General features: G+C 37.1%; 1 protein-coding gene across 1 annotated transcript; it reads left to right on the forward strand.

Moving 5' to 3' along the window:
* Nucleotides 1–7,121: 7,121 nt before the first annotated feature.
* Nucleotides 7,122–7,908, forward strand: LOC130818441 (DNA damage-inducible protein 1-like). Its single transcript, XM_057684613.1, has 2 exons — nt 7,122–7,281; nt 7,358–7,908. The coding sequence occupies exons 1-2, from the start codon at nt 7,122–7,124 to the stop codon at nt 7,906–7,908; spliced, it is 711 nt and encodes a 236-aa protein (XP_057540596.1).
* Nucleotides 7,909–18,483: the final 10,575 nt, after the last annotated feature.

The raw sequence follows: 18,483 nt of genomic DNA on the forward strand, positions 1-18,483 counted from the left end.
TAAATCCATAGTTGTTCCTTATGAACAATGGTTTTGTTGTTATTTGGAAATCGTTGGGTAAGTCCAAAGTGGTTCCTTGGATTGGACAACACATCTATAGTAGATTAGTTTTAGATTTAGTTGTCGTTCTCGTTATGCTGGATCTTCGGAAAACGAGAGAGATTGGCCATTCTTAGACAGGGTTATATCATTGTGGTTTACCCAAGGTTCGCCCTCACTTTATCTAGGCTTAGTGGGCCGCGAATTTGTTCACTGCGTCTGTTCCAAGTACGACTTGAAAATATTGTTAACTTGATTTTTGTTAAATTGTTTTGGAAAAGTTATCCTCGGTTTTAATTGATTTGGTTATCCTACTTTGGTATTAATTGAATTGATCAATATTATTTGACTCTATCGGTTTGGCTTGTATCGGTTTTGGTATTTTAATTGAATTGATCAATATTATTTGACTCTATCGCATTAGTCCTTTGTTTAAATTTGAACCTTGGTGTTAAGGACAGTGTAGACTCAATTAGGAACGGGAACAGCAACAAGAGGGGGGGTGAATTGTTGTTGTTACTAGTTTAAGCGTTTTTGCCCTGTTTTTGCGAAATTGAATAAAATAAATAAAGCTTAAACTTAGAGCGAAATAATTAAAAGAGACAAACGATTTTTACGTGGAAACCTTCTAGGCCTAAATAGAAGGAAAAACCACAACCCCTCAGGATTTCTAAATTCTCCACTATGTTTAAGGCAACTCGTTACAATTACATTAAACATCTTACTTCACTCGAAGCGCATCAACTAGGCCAACTCTTCTCTCTCAAATTGCTTCACTCAAAGCAACAAACTTAGCTTCACTAAAAGCTAATTCTCACCACTAGCTTCACTAGAAGCTTTCTCCTTAGCTTTACTCAAAGCTAATCTCTTCTCTAGCTTCATTAAAAGCTATCTAATTTCCCCCTTAGACTCACCCGAGTCTAATTACAAATTCTCTCAAAAACCCTTACAAAGGATAAAAATTCTCTAAAAATAAAATCAATAAGTTGCACAAGAAAATATTATAAATTAATTGGCATTTTTAAAACAAAATTTTCTTGTAAAAATTCTCCCAAAATTACGTATGATTTAATGGCTCATACTAAGGCAAGTTTTTATGAATAACCGAGTCCACTATTTATAGAGCTAAAATCCCTAAGAATAAGGAATATTCCAATCCATTATTCCATTATCAAAAAGATCATGGGAGTAATGTGGATTAACCAAACATACGGTTATTTGATTAAGTCAAATCATACAGAAATAACCGCTGTTCCCATTTGCCTAAACTAGCTTCTGTTCCCTTCAAACAGCAGTTTCTTCAATAGCTGTTCCTGTTCCAGTACTAATTGCTGGAACGTGTTTGCTATAAATAGAAACGGTTATACTGATTGGGAATGATTACTTGCTAACTTTTAGGAATAAAGACGGTTTAGAATGATAGCTAAGACCCATTCAACAACCACTATGTCTATTTTTAGCAAATCCAAAATTTACTAAATATAGATCCTAAAATAAAGGATCTTTATTTAGAGGCTCATACGTAAAGTAATTTTAAGAAAACTTTTTGCCAATTAATTATAATAATTAATAAATGCAACAAATCAACTTTATTTAATACATTAACTAAAAATAATAATTATAAATAAATAACCAGAATTTCCAGTTAACGTAGGCTGACTCCAGTTCAGGAACAGTGCGCTGTTTCCAGAATCCAGTTTTGCTAGAACATCCAACTTAGGAACAGTAGACCTGCTGTCTCCATTTTACATCCCAAGCGATATACTTCTTCTAACATCCCTTGAATCCTTTTGACACGTGCATTCCCATGAACTAAGCCATAGGTACTATCAACGATCACAATTAATCGGATATCGACCTGCACACAATCTCTAAACACATATTTGCTTAAGTGTAGTCATCATCAAAACTCAAGAGGTCCAACAAATTCCCCCTTCTTGATGATGACAAACTTTTAAACAAACTTAAAATAAAATTAGAGTAAAATCAATATTATAGAGCATGTCAGAGATTAAAACAACTCTACATAACTTAGTAAATTAACTCGTTACAATTTAATTTACCAAGCAATCATAGCAACACAGTTTACTCCATATAGTATAAAAACACAATATAAAATATATGTTTTTAAATAGTTTCCAAAAATAGTTAACATAAATCACTAAGTATTTCGAATGTAATAACTTTGAAATCAGAACAATTAATCATATAATCAGAGCATATATCTTATACTCCTATCAACAGAACATTCAAAACTATTATTAGAACAATTCATCATCAGAGTCATCAGAGCAACAGTTCATCAAATAACTTCTATTATCAGAGCAATATAAATCAATCTTGATCATAAGTATCAGAGCATTAAGCATTAACAAAAGGTGTTAACTAGTGATGAGTAGCCAACAAATACTGCTTCATCACTTCTTTCATCAAACTTCCCTATATTTCATTTTCCATTCACATGAACAAAACATTCGCATCCAAACATACGAAAATAGGAAATATTTGGTTTAACACCTTTAAGCAATTCATAGGGTGTCTTTGAAGTGATTGGTCTTATTAATACACGATTCAAAATATAACATGCAGTATTAACAACTTCGGCCCAAAAATTTCTAGGTAGACCACTAGCAATTAACATGGTTCTAGCCATTTCCTCTAAAGTTCTATTTTTCCTTTCTACTACACCATTTTGTTGTGGTGTTCGTGGTGCCGAAAAATTATGACTTAATCCATGCTCATTGCAATAATTCATGAAACTTGAATTTTCGAATTCTCTTCCATGATCTGACCTTATGTGAATAATTTGATTAATGGTAGATTTTTGTATTTTGTTAGCGAAAGAAACAAACTCATTAAAGGCTTCATCTTTACTAACTAAAAATAAAATCCAAGTAAATCTATTATAATAATCAACAATAACAAACACATATCTTTTGCCACTACGGCTTTGTGTTCTCATAGGTCCACATAGATCCATATGTAATAATTCAAGTGGTTTAGAGGTGGTCACAACATTCTTTGGTTTAAAAGATGACCTAAGTTGTTTTCCTTTGGCACAAGGATCACAAATTTCATCCTTAAGGAATTTTATAGCCGGTAGTCCTCTAACTAGGTCTTTTGATCTTAATGTATTAATCAATGTATAACTAGCATGACCTAGACGCTTATGCCAAAGAAGTGGGTCGTCTTCTATAACGCTTAGACACGTTAGACTGGTTTTGGGAACAGTGTCCAGGTCCACAACATAAGTGTTCCCTTTTCTGATTCCCTCAAGAACGGTGTCTCCTGTGTCATTCCTAGAAATAATGCATCTTTCAGAAGTAAAGTTTACAGAGTTACCTTTATCACAAAATTGAGAAATGCTAAGTAAGTTATGTTTCAAATTCTCGACTAAAAATACATTATCGATAGCATGGGAACATGACCTTCCAACTTTTCCTTTGGCTATTATCTCACCCTTCATATTGTCACCGAAGGTTACTGTTCCCCCATCATAGGCTTCAAGTGAGAGAAATTTAGATTTGTCACCCGTCATGTGCTTGGAACACCCACTGTCGAGATACCATGAGCTGTTCCCCCTCACTTGGACCTGAAAGAAATAAATTGTTAGTTACGGGAACCCAGGCTGTCTTGGGTTCCTTGTTGATTTTACAAGAATCTTTTTTCTTCGTCCAAACGTTATCGACATAATTTCTGTTAGAGACAGTGTACTGTTCCCTTTTGGTGCACTGGTCCTTCAGATGGCCAGTTCCTCCACAGAAGGAACAGATTCTGTCACTAGGGAGATCAACGTAAGCTTTCTTCTTCTTGTTATTCTTAAAGTAATTTAGGCCTTTTGAATTTATACTTTTGGCATCTTAAATCCATTTGGGAGTAATTTTGATTTTCCCTTTTTCTCTTGAATTTAGTTCAAGTTTATCATTATTGTTACGGTTAGGTTCTAGATTCAACTTTAAATTTTGAAAATCATTGCACATATCTTTAGTAGATGCATCATTCAATTCTTTATTCAAGCCTAATAATTTCTATTGCGACAACTCAATATTAAGAATAACATTTTCCTTTTTAATTCTCTCCATATTTTCCTTTAGAATTATATTTTGGTCCAACAAACCGAAAAATCTGTTTTGGACATCGTATCTAAAGGTGTTTATATAGGAGACATGATCTTTGCTTACCTTGAGTTCCTTTTCTAATTGGAGACACTTAACATTACAATTTTCAAGTTTAGCTTGTGTCTCCTTTAACAACTCTATTAATTTATTTTTACTAAATTTGGATGGATGAAAATAAAATGAGTTAGAAATATATACCTGTTGCGGGTTTGAGAACAATTTCATTGTTGGAGTTAGTAGTGGTTACCTCAAAATCTCCAATTTCGATTACTCTCCAAACTTGATAATTTTCCGCTTTGATAAAGATCTCCATCCTATTTTTCCATTATGTATAGAATTTTCAATCGAACATGGGTGGTCTTTGAGTAGAATACCCTTCTTCCATTCGCTCGTTTATAATTGACATTTTCGGGAACACCAGGATTCTGCCCTCAGGGTTTCCTGATCTACTGGGAACAGGGCTCTGATATCAATTGTAGACTCAATTATGAACGGGAACAGCAACAAGAGGGGGGTGAATTGTTGTTGTTACTAGTTTAAGCGTTTTTGCCCTGTTTTGCGGAATTGAATAAAATAAATAAAGTTTAAACTTAGAGCGAAATAATTAAAAGAGACAAACGATTTTTACGTGGAAACCTTCTAGGCCTAAATAGAAGGAAAAACCACGACCCCTCAGGATTTCTAAATTCTCCACTATGTTTAAGGCAACTCGTTACAATTACATTAAACATCTTACTTCACTCGAAGCGCATCAACTAGGCCAACTCTTCTCTCTCAAATTGCTTCACTCAAAGCAACAAACTTAGCTTCACTAAAAGCTAATTCTCACCACTAGCTTCACTAGAAGCTTTCTCCTTAGCTTTACTCAAAGCTAATCTCTTCTCTAGCTTCATTAAAAGCTATCGAATTTCCCCCTTAGACTCACACGAGTCTAATTACAAATTCTCTCAAAAACCCTTACAAAGGATAAAAATTCTCTAAAAATAAAATCAATAAGTTGCACAAGAAAATATTATAAATTAATTGGCATTTTTAAAACAAAATTTTCTTGTAAAAATTCTCCCAAAATTACGTATAATTTAATGGCTCATACTAAGGCAAGTTTTTATGAATAACCGAGTCTACTATTTATAGAGCTAAAATCCCTAAGAATAAGGAATATTCCAATCCATTATTCCATTATCAAAAAGATCATGGGAGTAATGTGGATTAACCAAACATACGGTTATTTGATTAAGTCAAATCATATAGAAATAACCGCTGTTCCCATTTGCCTAAACTAGCTTCTGTTCCCTTCAAACAACAGTTTCTTCAATAGCTGTTCCTGTTCAAGTACTAATTGCTGGAACGTGTTTGCTATAAATAGAAACGGTTATACTGATTGGGAATGATTACTTGCTAACTTTTAGGAATAAAGACGGTTTAGAATGATAGCTAAGACCCATTCAACAACCACTATGTCTATTTTTAGCAAATCCAAAATTTACTAAATATAGATCCTAAAATAAAGGATCTTTATTTAGAGGCTCATACGTAAAGTAATTTTAAGAAAACTTTTTGCCAATTAATTATAATAATTAATAAATGCAACAAATCAACTTTATTTAATACATTAACTAAAAATAATAATTATAAATAAATAACCAGAATTTCCAGTTAACGTAGGCTGACTCCAGTTCAGGAACAGTGCGCTGTTTCCAGAATCCAGTTTTGCTAGAACATCCAACTTAGGAACAGTAGACCTGCTGTCTCCATTTTACATCCCAAGCGATATACTTCTTCTAACATCCCTTGAATCCTTTTGACACGTGCATTCCCATGAACTAAGCCATAGGTACTATCAACGATCACAATTAATCGGATATCGACCTGCACACAATCTCTAAACACATATTTGCTTAAGTGTAGTCATCATCAAAACTCAAGAGGTCCAACAGACAGTCTAGTTACTGGCCACTAAGTGGTAATTTGCTGTTTAGTTGTTGCAGGTGATAATTGAATTCACTTAGAGTGACTGGGGAATAAGACTAAGAGAGTGTAGGGTTACCTAGAACATTAAGTTGAAGTTTAGATGTTTTATTTTTTATTTAAGGGAGTGTTTTACACCTTGGATTATTATGTAATGACTTTTCGATTTAGTTTATTCGAAGTTATAATTTTTTTTTTCCGAAAGTTTAGTGACCCAATTTAGTGTATTGTTTCTGCCAATACACCCTATATTAAAACAGGTCATTACAATGGAATCCCAGACTGGCTTTTAACTAAGAATTTTTACAATGGTCTTAGGGACGAGATACGAATTTCAGTAGATGCTGCAGCTGGAGGAACATTGATGGCCAAAACCTCCAAGGTAGCCAAGCAGATAATCGAGAAAATGTCCTCGAACTTCCATTGGAAAGATAAAAGGAATACCAAGAAAGGTGGAAAATATGAAGTGGATGCATTACTTGCTATTCAAAACTTTGCCCACGCATTGTCAAGGAGGATGGACCAATTGAGTGTAGGGAACACACGAAAGACATGTGAAGTGTGTGGAATCCAAGGTCATTCCCCATCAGAGTGTGCAGCAGCAGAATCATCATCAAGCCAACAAGTTAATGTAGTGTACAACCAAGGGAAGCCACCGTTCAATCCATACTCCAACACTTATAATGAAGGTTGGAGGCATCATCCCAACTTTTCATATGAAAATCCCAATGCATCATTGAACCCACCATCATATCACCAACCTCCACCAACATATAACCAACAACCCCCAGGGTTTCAAAAACCTCCACCACAAAACTTACCGCAAAAATCAAATTTGGAGTCCATGATGGAGAACTTCATTATCACTCAGTCCAAGATTAATGCTGATACCTCTCAATACCCAGTGGACAACTGCCAAGCAACACCGAGAAAAACCCCTCCGGGCATGTAAATACAGTTACACTAAGAAGCGGCACAGCCTATAATCCTCCACCCATGGTTGTTGTTGAGAATGAAGAAGAAGAGGTGGTAATAGAGGAAGAAGCACCTGATGAAAGGGAAAAGGAGGAACTACCAGCACCTGCCCCAGAGAAGAGAAAGGAGCCCACCACTGATGTATATGTACCTCCTGTTCCTTTCCCACAAAGATTAGCGCGTCACAAGCTTGAAGAAAAAAATGGGATGTTTTTTAGAAGTTTTGAGTAAGCTTGAAATAAACATTCCCTTCATAGATGCTATCAAGGAGATGCCTTCTTATGCAAAGTTTCTGAAGAAGGTATTATCTAACAAAAGGCAGCTGCTGGAAATAGGCGTAGAAACACTGAGAGGAGAATGCAACGCTATCTTAGAATGCAAGGTGCCGAAAAAAGAAGCTGACCCCGGATGTTTCACCATTCCAGTCAAATTTGGTGAAGTCTTGGTTAATAAAGCACTTGCTGATTTGGGGGCTAGTGTGAGTATCATGCCGCTGTCTTTATGCAAGAGGATCAATGCAAAGATCAAGCCAACAAGGATGTCTTTGCAGCTAGCCGATAGATTAGTAAGGTTTCCAATTGGAGTTGTTGAAGATTTGCCAGTTCAAATAGGGATGTTCTATGTCCCTTGTGATTTTGTGATTATGGATATTGTTGAAGATCATGTCATACCTATCATTCTTGGGAGAGATTTTTTGAAGACCGCACGGGCTGTTTTTGATGTATTCAATGGCAAGGTTACATTGAACATCTTGGGGGAGGACGTTGAGTTTCCTCTTCCATCAATAATGAAAGGACCCGTTGATTAATCATTGTGCAGAGCAGAAGTAGCAAGGGTTGAGATTATACATCCACAGTATGATGACCCTTTGAGATCAATCTAGAAAGAGTTGAGGATGGAAGGTGTTCAGAAGCCGTAAGTTTGAAAAAGCTGTTAGATGAACCAGATTTCTATATGGAACCTGTAGACTGAGTTAGAGATGGGAACAACAACAAGAGGGGGGGTGAATTGTTGTTGTTACAAGCTTAAGCGTTTTTGCCCTGATTTTGCGGAATTAAATTAAAGAAATAAAACTTAAATTTAAAGCAAAATAATGAAAGAGACAACACGATTTTTACGTGGAAACCTTCTAGGCCTAAATAGAAGGAAAATCCACGACCCCATGGGATTTCTAAACTCTTCACTATGTTTAAGGCAACTCGTTACTATTACATTAAACACCTTGCTTCACTCGATGCGCACAACTAGGCCAACTTCTATTTCCAACTGCTTCACTAAAAGCAACTCTCTTAGCTTCACTAAAAGCTAATCTCTTCTCTAGCTTCACTAAAAGCTATCTAATTCTCCCTTAGACTCACCCAAGTCTAGTTACAATTACTCTCTCAAAAGCCCTTACAAAAGGATAAAATTCTCTACAAATAAAATCAATGAGTTACACAAGAAAATATTATAAGTTGATTGGCAATTTTTAGAACAAAATATTTCTTGTTGAATTTCCAAAAATCACGTATGAAATCAAAAGCACATACATACGCATACATTTAGGAACAGCCGAAAGATCTCTATTTATAGAATTAAAATCCCTAAGAAAAAGGAGGTAACTAACCATTATTCCCTTATCCCAAATAATAAGGAGAATAATATGGATCTTAAAATCCAAGGACATCCTACGGTTAACAGCTTAAAATAGGTATACACTTTGACAAATTCAAGTCCACAGTTTATCAAATAATAACTGTTGTACCCTTATACTAACAATAGGCAAATCAGCCACTGTTCCCTTTTACTAACAATAGCAGCAGTTTCCATATACTAAAATTAGTTGCTGTTCCCTTTTCAAATAATAACCACGGTTACTTAAACTAATTTTAGACACGGTTACACCCAGCTAATAATAGGGACGGTTGCCTATTTACTAACATTAGGGGTGGTTACCTATTTACTAATATTAGGGATGGTTACCTATTTACTAATATTTGGGATGGTTACCTATTTACTAATATTAGGGATGGTTATTCTAATAATAGCTAAAGCTCCCTAAATATCAGCTGTTGTTCCATATATTTAGTTATTCACTAAATATATATCCGGAATAAAAAGTTTATAAAAACAATTGTAGAAAGTCATATGTTAAATATTTTTAGAAAATATTTTGCCAATTAACTTTCATAATTAATTAATGCAAATACATCAACTGAAAACAGAAAATATAATTACAATCATAATTTCAACGGACGTGTTATTCTAACTTCAATCTAGAACAGTATACAGTCTCCAAATTCTAGCAGTGTTAGATTATCAAACTTGGGAACAGTAGACCTCCTGTCTACATTTGACATCCTAAGCGATATACTTCTTCTAACTTCTTTGGATTCCTTTGACAAGTATATGTTCGTAGACAAAATCATAGGTACTATCAACGATCTTAATCATGACCGGATATTGACCTGCAAACAATCTCTAAAAATACATTCGTTTATATAAAGTGTAGTCATCATCAAAACCCAAGAGGTCCAACAGAATCAGCGATGGAGACAGTTTTGGAGGCTTCGGTGACTGTTAAACGGGAGAGATCCATGCCTCCTCAGGTAGATCTTAAACCCCTTCCCTCTTCATTAAAATATGCTTATTTAGGAGAAAATGAAACTTATCCAGTAATTGTTAATGTTAAATTAAATAATACCCAACTTGACCAATTGATTGCATTGATTAAAAATTTCAAGAGTGTAATAGGGTATTCAATAGATGATATCACTGGTATAAGTCCATCTTTTTGCATGCATAGAATATTTCTTGATGGTGATCATGCTACATCTATAGAACCTCAAAGGAGATTGAATCCTAATATGAAAGATGTTGTGAGAAAAGAGGTTCAGAAATTACTTGACGCAGGCATAATCTACCCTATCTCTGATAGTAGGTGGGTTAGCCCCGTACAGGTAGTGCCCAAAAAGGGTGGCATGACTGTTATAAAAAATGATAAAGATGAGTCAGTATCCACTAGAATAATTACGGGTTGGAGAATGTGCATAGATTACATAAAATTGAATAAAACAACCCGTAAAGATCATTTCCCTTTGCCTTTTATAGATCAGATGTTGGAACGTTTGGCAAACCATTCATATTTTTGCTATTTAGATGGATACTCTAGATTTTTCCAGATCCCTATCCATCCAGATGATCAGGAAAAGACCACTTTTACTTGTCCCTATGGGACCTTTGCATATCGAAGAATGCCCTTCGGTCTCTGCAATGCCCCCACCACATTCCAACGATGCATGATGGCCATTTTCTCTGATTTTATTAAGGATTTTATGGAAGTATTTATGGATGATTTTTCTGTATACGGAACATCTTTCGAAGCATGCTTAAGCAACCTCAAAAAGGTGCTCCATAGGTGTAAGAAGACCAACCTCACCCTAAACTGGGAAAAATGCCATTTTATGGTACAACAGGGGGTAGTGTTAGGTCATGTTATCTCCAACAGGGGCATTGAGGTAGATAAAGCGAAAGTAGAGATCACAGAGCATTTACCTCCTCCCTTTGATGTTAAGGGAATAAGGAGTTTCCTTGGTCACCCTGATTTTTACCGGAGATTTATCAAGGATTTCTTTAAGATTGCTAGGTCTCTAACTGAGCTCCTCGCCAAAGATGCCCCGTTCCTGTTTACTAACGATTGCCTTGAAGCTTTTAACATATTGAAACAGGCTCTTTATCTCTGCTCCTATTATCCAACCGCCGGATTGGAATATCCCCTTTGAAATCATGTGTGATGCAAGTAACTATGCTGTAGGGGCTGTCTTACGTCAAAGGAAGGATGGCAACTTGCATGCCATCTATTATGCGAGTAAGACGTTGGATCCAGCTCAGATGAATTATGCAACAACAGAGAAAGTGGTTTTGGCAGTTGTATTTTCCATAGAGAAATTTAGGCCGTACCTGTTAGGATCAAAGGTGATCGTTCACACTGATCGTGCAGCTTTGAGGTCCGTAGAGAAATTTATGCAACACCTCGCCTAATTCGGTGGATTCTCCTATTGTAAGAGTTTGATTTAGAAGTGAAGGATAAGAAAGGTGCGGAGAATGTTGCTGCCGACCACTTATTCTGGCTGATTCATGATGGTGGAGCAAGTTTGGAAACTCCAATTGATGATTCATTTCCAGATGAGTGTCTCCTAGCTGTAAGCATGACAAGTGTTCCATGGTATGCCGATCTGGCTAATTATCTAGCAAGTGGATTCATTCCTGATGGATACTTATCTCAGCAGAAAAAGAAGTTTTTCTATAATGTCAAGAGACATTTTTGGGAGGACCCGTTCCTGTATAGGCTTTGTGTTGATGATATAATTAGAAGGTGTGCTCCACAAGAAGAAGTACCTTCTATTATCTCACGTTGTCACGATCTGCCCTGTGGAGGACATGCTAGTACCTCCAAGACTGCTGCAAAAATTCTTCATTGTGGTTTTTATTGGCCTTCTCTGTTCAAGGATAGACATGCCTATGTCAAATCCTGGGACAGATGTCAAAGAACAGGGAATATTTCAAGAAGAAATGAAATGCCACTCAACAACATCCTAGAAGTCGAAGTTTTTGATGTATGGGGGGTGGATTTCATAAGACCATTCCCATCCTCATATGGGAATAGGTATATCTTAAAGGCAGTTGATTATGTGTCAAAATGGGTAGAGGCTATTGCATCTCCTACCAATGATGCGCGCGTGGTTACCAAGTTCTTCAAGAGACACATTTTTCCGCGTTTCGGCATACCGAGGGTGTTGATTAGTGATGAAGGGCAACATTTTTTGGAAAAGAGATTTGAAGGTGTATTAAATAAATATGGGGTCTATCATAAGATTGGTATAAGCTATCATCTGCAAACTAATGGCCAAGCTTAAATCAGCAACCGAGAGATCAAGAGTATTTTGGAGAAGACGGTTGCAAGGTCAAGAAAAGATTGGGCAAATAAGTTGGATGACTCTCTTTGGGCCTATAGAATAGCATTCAAAACCCCTATTGGAACCACACCATACAAGTTAGTCTATGGGAAACCGTCCCATTTACCAGTAGAGCATGAACATAGAGCATTTTGGGCAATCAAAGCCCTTAATTATGATCTACTGCGTGCTGGTAAGAAGAGGTTGTTAGATATCAACGAATTTGATGAGATACGCTTGGATGCGTATGAGAGTTCGAGGCTATACAAGGAAAAGACCAAGCGATGGCATGACAAGGGTCTTATCAGAAGGAGCTTTGAAGTTGGACAATTGGTGTTATTATTCAACTCCCATTTGAGGTTATTTCCATGGAAATTGAAGTAACACTAGTCGGGTCCATTCAAGATCACGAAGGTATTCCCCTATGGTTCCATCGAGCTGTCAAACGCGAAAGGGAAAACATTCAAGGTTAATGGTCAACGTGTCAAACACTATCGCGCAGGTGAGCCTTTAGCGGGGCCAGTGGTAATGCCGCTTGAGCCCCCACGTGTTCTCAATGAATAATGCGCAACAGTCAAGCTAACGACCTTAAACGAGCGCTTGTTGGGAGGCAACCCAACTCTGGTATGTTTTTGTGTATACTCACTTTTATTTCTTGTTTTTGTTTTTATTATGTAACATATTTTATATAGCATGCTTGTACTAAGTTGATGGATGCAGGATTTGATAGTTGGGTTGTTCATTATATGCATAAAAATGAGAAATCTGCACAACTAATGTTGCAGGGTCGAGCAAAGGGGTATTTTAAATATAACATTGCACTGCAGGTACTCTAATTGATTATCAGCTGAAAAAAAAATCCGCTCAACCAGCCGAGCAAGAATGGCTCGGGTCGAGCGATGAGCAGGCATATGCAGTGAAGCAGGGGATTTGCTCGACCTGTCGAGCAGCCCTTCATTATCTCGCTCGACAACTCGAGCAACTTACCTTATTTTTTCCAGAAGCATCAACAGCAAAACAGAAAGCCATAAAGCAAAACCTGTACTTCGCTCGACAGGTCGAGCGAGTTCACTCGGACGAGCGAGATGCAGATTCTAACAGAATTGTGTTTAAACCATATTGCTCGACTAAAAACTTATTTCTCACTCGAGCAATATCATTTCCTCCTACTTTCTCTCACTAAAAACTCAAACCCTAAGCCTTAAAGTCCTTTAATCCTTCTACATTCACTCATCAACAACAACATTCACTCTTCAATTTCATCAATTGCATCCACATTGCTCCATTCTCATCAAGATCCATCAATTTGTAGGATTGAGGTAAAAGTTGTTAAGTTCTTCAAGATTTGAGTTTTTATTTGCTTTTTACTAATTAATCTTTGGTTTTTAGTAGAGATTTTGTGTTCTTTGCTTGTTTAATCTTTGTTTTAGGAAAATCATCAACCAAAACAAGCTAATAGAATGAAGAAGGCAAAGGAGGAGGGAAACCTAGGATTATTTGAGTATGCTATGCATTTTTAGGATTATTTTTAGGAATGAAGACCAACGAGATAAGTTTCAACATCTCAAAGAAAGACCCATCATTCCTACTAGGTTTGTTAATGCTAATATGCTTAGAAACCTAGGATTAATTGAGTATACTATGCATTTTTTTAGAGCAATAGGCATGGATTTTATGTTCAATATGCATAGAGAAACATACCCTGAGTTAGTTCTCGAGTTCTTAAGTTCATTGACCATAACACAAGATGACTTTGGAGAAACCTCATTGTATTTTAGGATAGATGGAATTGAGCAACAGCTCAGTACGACTAAGCTTGCTGGTTTATTTGGTCTGAACGACATGGGGGGAGGATTAGACTATGAACAGCACCCTTCCCAAATTTGGCCGTTAATATCAGGAGAACACTTGACCAACCTTCAGAATTTAGTTCTGAGAAAGGTTTATCACCCTGTTATCAGGATTTGGCTCAAGTTCATGGCTTTCACCATCACGGCCAAATATGAGTCCAATAAGGCCAAAAGTAACGATCTGATTATTTTAGGCTCATTCCTCCGACCTGAATGGGGTTTTACCTTTAACCTAGCTAGACTCCTAGTCCACACATTTCGCCATACTATTAAATCAACCTAACGTTGTTCGAACACCGATACAGTTTGGTGGACTAATCACCCAAATCGCTATGCATTTTGGTTGGAAAGGACAAGGGGTACTACCTAGAGAGGCCACCATCATCGGCATGACCCACTTAGTTCAATCTAAGTGGCTAGAGCTTTCAAATGGTCAAACATGGTGGAAGCTTCATGACCGAAAAATAGGTATCCTTCTCCCCACCCAAGCTCTTCCCGACTTAATCCCAAACCACCCCACCTATCTCTTTGAACAAGAAGGGCGGGTACCTGACCCTCTAGAAATGGAAAGGCAACCACCTCAGGCTTTCCAGAACCAGTACTCCCGTCGGAGACGAGGCGGCTCTTCTTCTGCAAATGAAGAGCGTCGCCCGTCACCTGCATATGAGTACGGAGGTCCATCTTCTACCTACAAGTTTGGCGGCACCTTTCATGCAACACCTCCACCCCCACCTTCACCCCATCATACCGACCCTGATCCCATCCTGGCCTCTTTACAGCGCTTACACCTGCGTATGGACGGCTTTGATCAGCGATTTAACCGGATAGAGGCGCAACAGAGCCGGATCGACCAATTCATGGTCGATTACTAGCAAAGCCAATATCCTGTATATGACCATCATTACCGGCAGGGGCATATCGCCTCGGATCATGAGCACCCATCGTGGTACACACCGCCACCAGGTGATTTTGGTTATGTTTATGATTTCAGGGGGGGACACTATTACAACTTTTGGTCCTAGAGCACAGGAAAAGGGAGATGATGATGAGGAAGATAATGATGAGCGAGATGAAGAGGATGAAGAGGAAGATGAGAGTAACGACTAGCGTCCTCACACCTTCTCTAATGCCCTTTTGTCGCATTGAGGACACTACTCAGTTCGGCTTGGGGGAGGTGTTGTGTTTATGGTCTCCTTAGGTTCTTCTTGTGTATATATCCATGCTTTCATTGATTTTCTTTTTTATTACTTTTGTAGTTTAGATTACTATTTTCTTTATTTAATTATGTTTTCGATGCCTTGAATCACATTCATGCACATTTTTTATCTTTAGTAGCTAACTTGATTTCATTTTGGGCCATATTCTTAATCTATGTATGGTACCTTGGCAAGTTTAGATTATTTCTTCTAAATTTTATTTTATTTGCAATCCTATAAACCTTGAGTTTTCAAAACAAAAGTTGAGCATTGATTTGGTTTGTAGCACCGCCCTTGGGTATTTATGGACATATTTTAAACCTGTGAGTATTTATTGAGCCCCTACCATGCATTCACGTAAATTAATGAGATTGTAAATTTGTAGCGCACTAGGCATGACTTGAAGGACTTGGGTATTATATGGTTCTAGGTTCTAGTTTGGATCGAGCTTAATCCTTTTCTTTCTTATCCTCTTGTTAACCTACATTATATCCCAATTTCTTTCATATCTCATTCGAGCATTCCATTTTCTTTTGTATCCCTTCGCTTTCACCTTCTTTCACCTTCATCCCTAACTCTTTATCATACTAGTTTGTTTGGTTGATGGTATGTTGGTGGTTGGTTTATCACACTTGGCTTGAGTTTTTAGCTTGCATTTGTCTTTTTATATTTTCTTGAAGTCATCACTTGCATATATCATGGTGATATTTCGATTTTAGACACAGTTGTATAAATTTAGTTGGTATTGTACGATTCTAAGAGTCCCTTGATTTTACTACCCGCTTTTGGTAGTGTAGTGTTTATTTTTATATCATATTTGTTTATATATTCAAAAATAAATAAAATAAAATAAAATAAAGAGAGAGAGAGAGAGAAAAAAAAGGAAGTCAAAAATTAGTTGTTAATAAATGTCAAGTTGTGTGAAACCATGGGTCATTTTGGTTTGTTTAGCCTTTGAGTCCTCGAGTAACGAGGTGCGAAACTTTGACGCATCTCTATTTAGAGGCTCACATCACTTTGAGCCATAGGATGATGGAATGAGCGCAACTTTAAACACTTGAGTATGGTTGTTCATCTTAGCCAATATATCCAAAAGTGAGGTTCACTAATACCCATTGTGATTGGTTTGGGAGTCTTAGACTCAGTATGGTAAGGTCATTGCTTGACAACTTGTTTTGAGAATAATTTGTAGAACAAGAACACACTTCAAACCTTTTAGAATTGATAATCATAGCTTGCTGATCTATCATACATCTTTTGACAAATTGTGCCTTGTGCGTTCATGACTATAGCTGTTGTTAGATCATTCATGTGCATCTATAATTGGTTCTCTATTTTCATTTCTCTTATTTGATAATGCAATGCTTGCTTGAGGACAAGCAAAGGTCTGGCTTGGGGGAGTTTGTTAGATACATTTTATCTTTATTTTTACCCTTATAGGTGGCTTGTTTAGCGTGAGGAAACTACATGTTATTGCATTGGTTTATTAAATTTTACGTTTATTTTGTTGCTTTGGTATTTTACTTCGTTTCAGGATCTAATCATATACACCGAGCACAAACTAGCCCCTTTAGTTGTATACATTGCTCACCTAAACACCAAGGGCTCAAAGAAGCGAAACATCATGAGCCAAGCCACAAGAACAAGCCAAAAAGAAGCAAAAATAGATCCACTCGACCAGAACAGGCTCGAGCCAAGGTGGCTCGAGCAGCATTGCTCGAGTCAAAACACATCTGACGCTCGCTCAGCTGGTCGAGCAAATTGGCTCGGGTCGAGCGAAGTGCATTCACATTTCCAGAGATTCTGATCATCAGCAGGATTTAATTCATGAGCGCAGTACATCTACTCGACTAGTCGAGCACAATAGCTCAGGTCGAGCGGAGCTGAATTTTACATTCTTTCCAATTCTTGAAGTTTCTGATATTGGACCTGAAGGTGGCTCGACTGGTCGAGCGGGATTCGCTCGGGTGGAACGAAATGGGCAGCAGCAATATGTGCGATCTTTTTAAAGCATCATTCGAGGTCCAATTATATTTGTTGCTTCTAATTGAGCTGCCAAGACTGCTAGCCACCCTATCCTATCCACTAGGGGTGGCACTCACCACCACCCCCCCTCCCCCGCCCTCCTATAACCTAGGGGTAGTGGAGCAATCATGAAACCACCACCCGCCCCCCCCCCCCCCCCCCCCCCCCCCCCCCCCCCAATTCTAATCATGAAGCTTTTGGAAGGTATTACTTTGAATCATCAATTCATCTTGTTCATCCTTAGATTGAGCTCAAAAGAGTAACTTCTATCCTTGCTTATATTGTTTTCAATTCATTTCACTTAGTTCCTTTGATTGTTTGCTTTAGTTTCATATATTCATGCTTGTAGTTCTTCAACTTATATTGCGTTCAACTCTTTAGGATACTTTATCTTAATTTATTCATCTATGATTCTTGACTTGTTGCATTGTACAATTTCAATATGAGTATGAGTGAGTAGTTTGTTTTGGTTTAGGCTAGGCATTATCACCATGAATGTAGTTTGAATTGCTTTCTTTTCCTTGGTTTGGTTGTGTTGTTTATGGTTTAAGATGGATTTTGCTATCATGTTGTAGTGTCGTTAAATTGAGGGCGAGAGTCGATTTTTAACGATAATCTATGCTTAGAAGTTAAGACATCTCCATGAGAATAGGTAGATGCTTTGATTGGAAATGTTGAATATGTGCTTCATGTCTTAAATTATGCTTAGTTCCATGAGAATAGGTAGTTGAGTATGGTTAAGAAGCTTTTGTTGCTCGAGAGAGAACATTAGTACTTATGATATGTTCTTCCCCATATCAAAATATCCATGACCTTAGGTTAATGTTTAGTAAACACTACTTTAGTGAGAAAGCCTAGCCTATGCCTCTTAGTTTGTTGATCATGTTATCCTTGCTTTTAGTTCATTGTAACCTTATTTACTTTTATGATTTGTTTTCATTAAGTATTTGTTTAATTGCTTGTTTTAATTATTTCTATCTCCAAACATCATATTATACGTTTTCGAACACATTAATCGATCGAGAAACTATTAACTTAACCCCCACTCCTTGTGGATTCGACCCGTACTTGCCGACGTATTACGCTACGCTGTGCACTTGCGGTATTACTATTGAAAGATATAAAATCCCGATCAATATTAATAGCAGATTCTACTATGGATGATATTATAAAATTGAAGCATCAATTGCCAAAGGAGTTTTGACATGAAAGACTTAGGTCCAGCCAAGAAGATTCTCGGAATGCAATACACAAGAAATAAGCAAAGATGGACTTTGCAGTTGTCTAAATCAGATTACATCAAACGCATTCTCCATAGGTTTAATTAGCTAAACACCATTGGCAAGTCATTTTCAACTATCAAAGGACCAATCCCCTC

This window comes from Amaranthus tricolor, chromosome 7 (genome assembly GCF_026212465.1).
Source record: "Amaranthus tricolor cultivar Red isolate AtriRed21 chromosome 7, ASM2621246v1, whole genome shotgun sequence".
Taxonomy (NCBI): domain Eukaryota; kingdom Viridiplantae; phylum Streptophyta; class Magnoliopsida; order Caryophyllales; family Amaranthaceae; genus Amaranthus; species Amaranthus tricolor.

Bases quoted from the DNA above. Each gene is read 5' to 3' on its own strand.
- LOC130818441 (XM_057684613.1), top strand. From the start codon at position 7,122: ATGGTTGTTGTTGAGAATGAAGAAGAAGAGGTGGTAATAGAGGAAGAA. The intron at 7,282-7,357 runs GTCACAAGCTTG...TTCCCTTCATAG, and splicing joins TTTCCCACAAAGATTAGCGC to ATGCTATCAAGGAGATGCCT.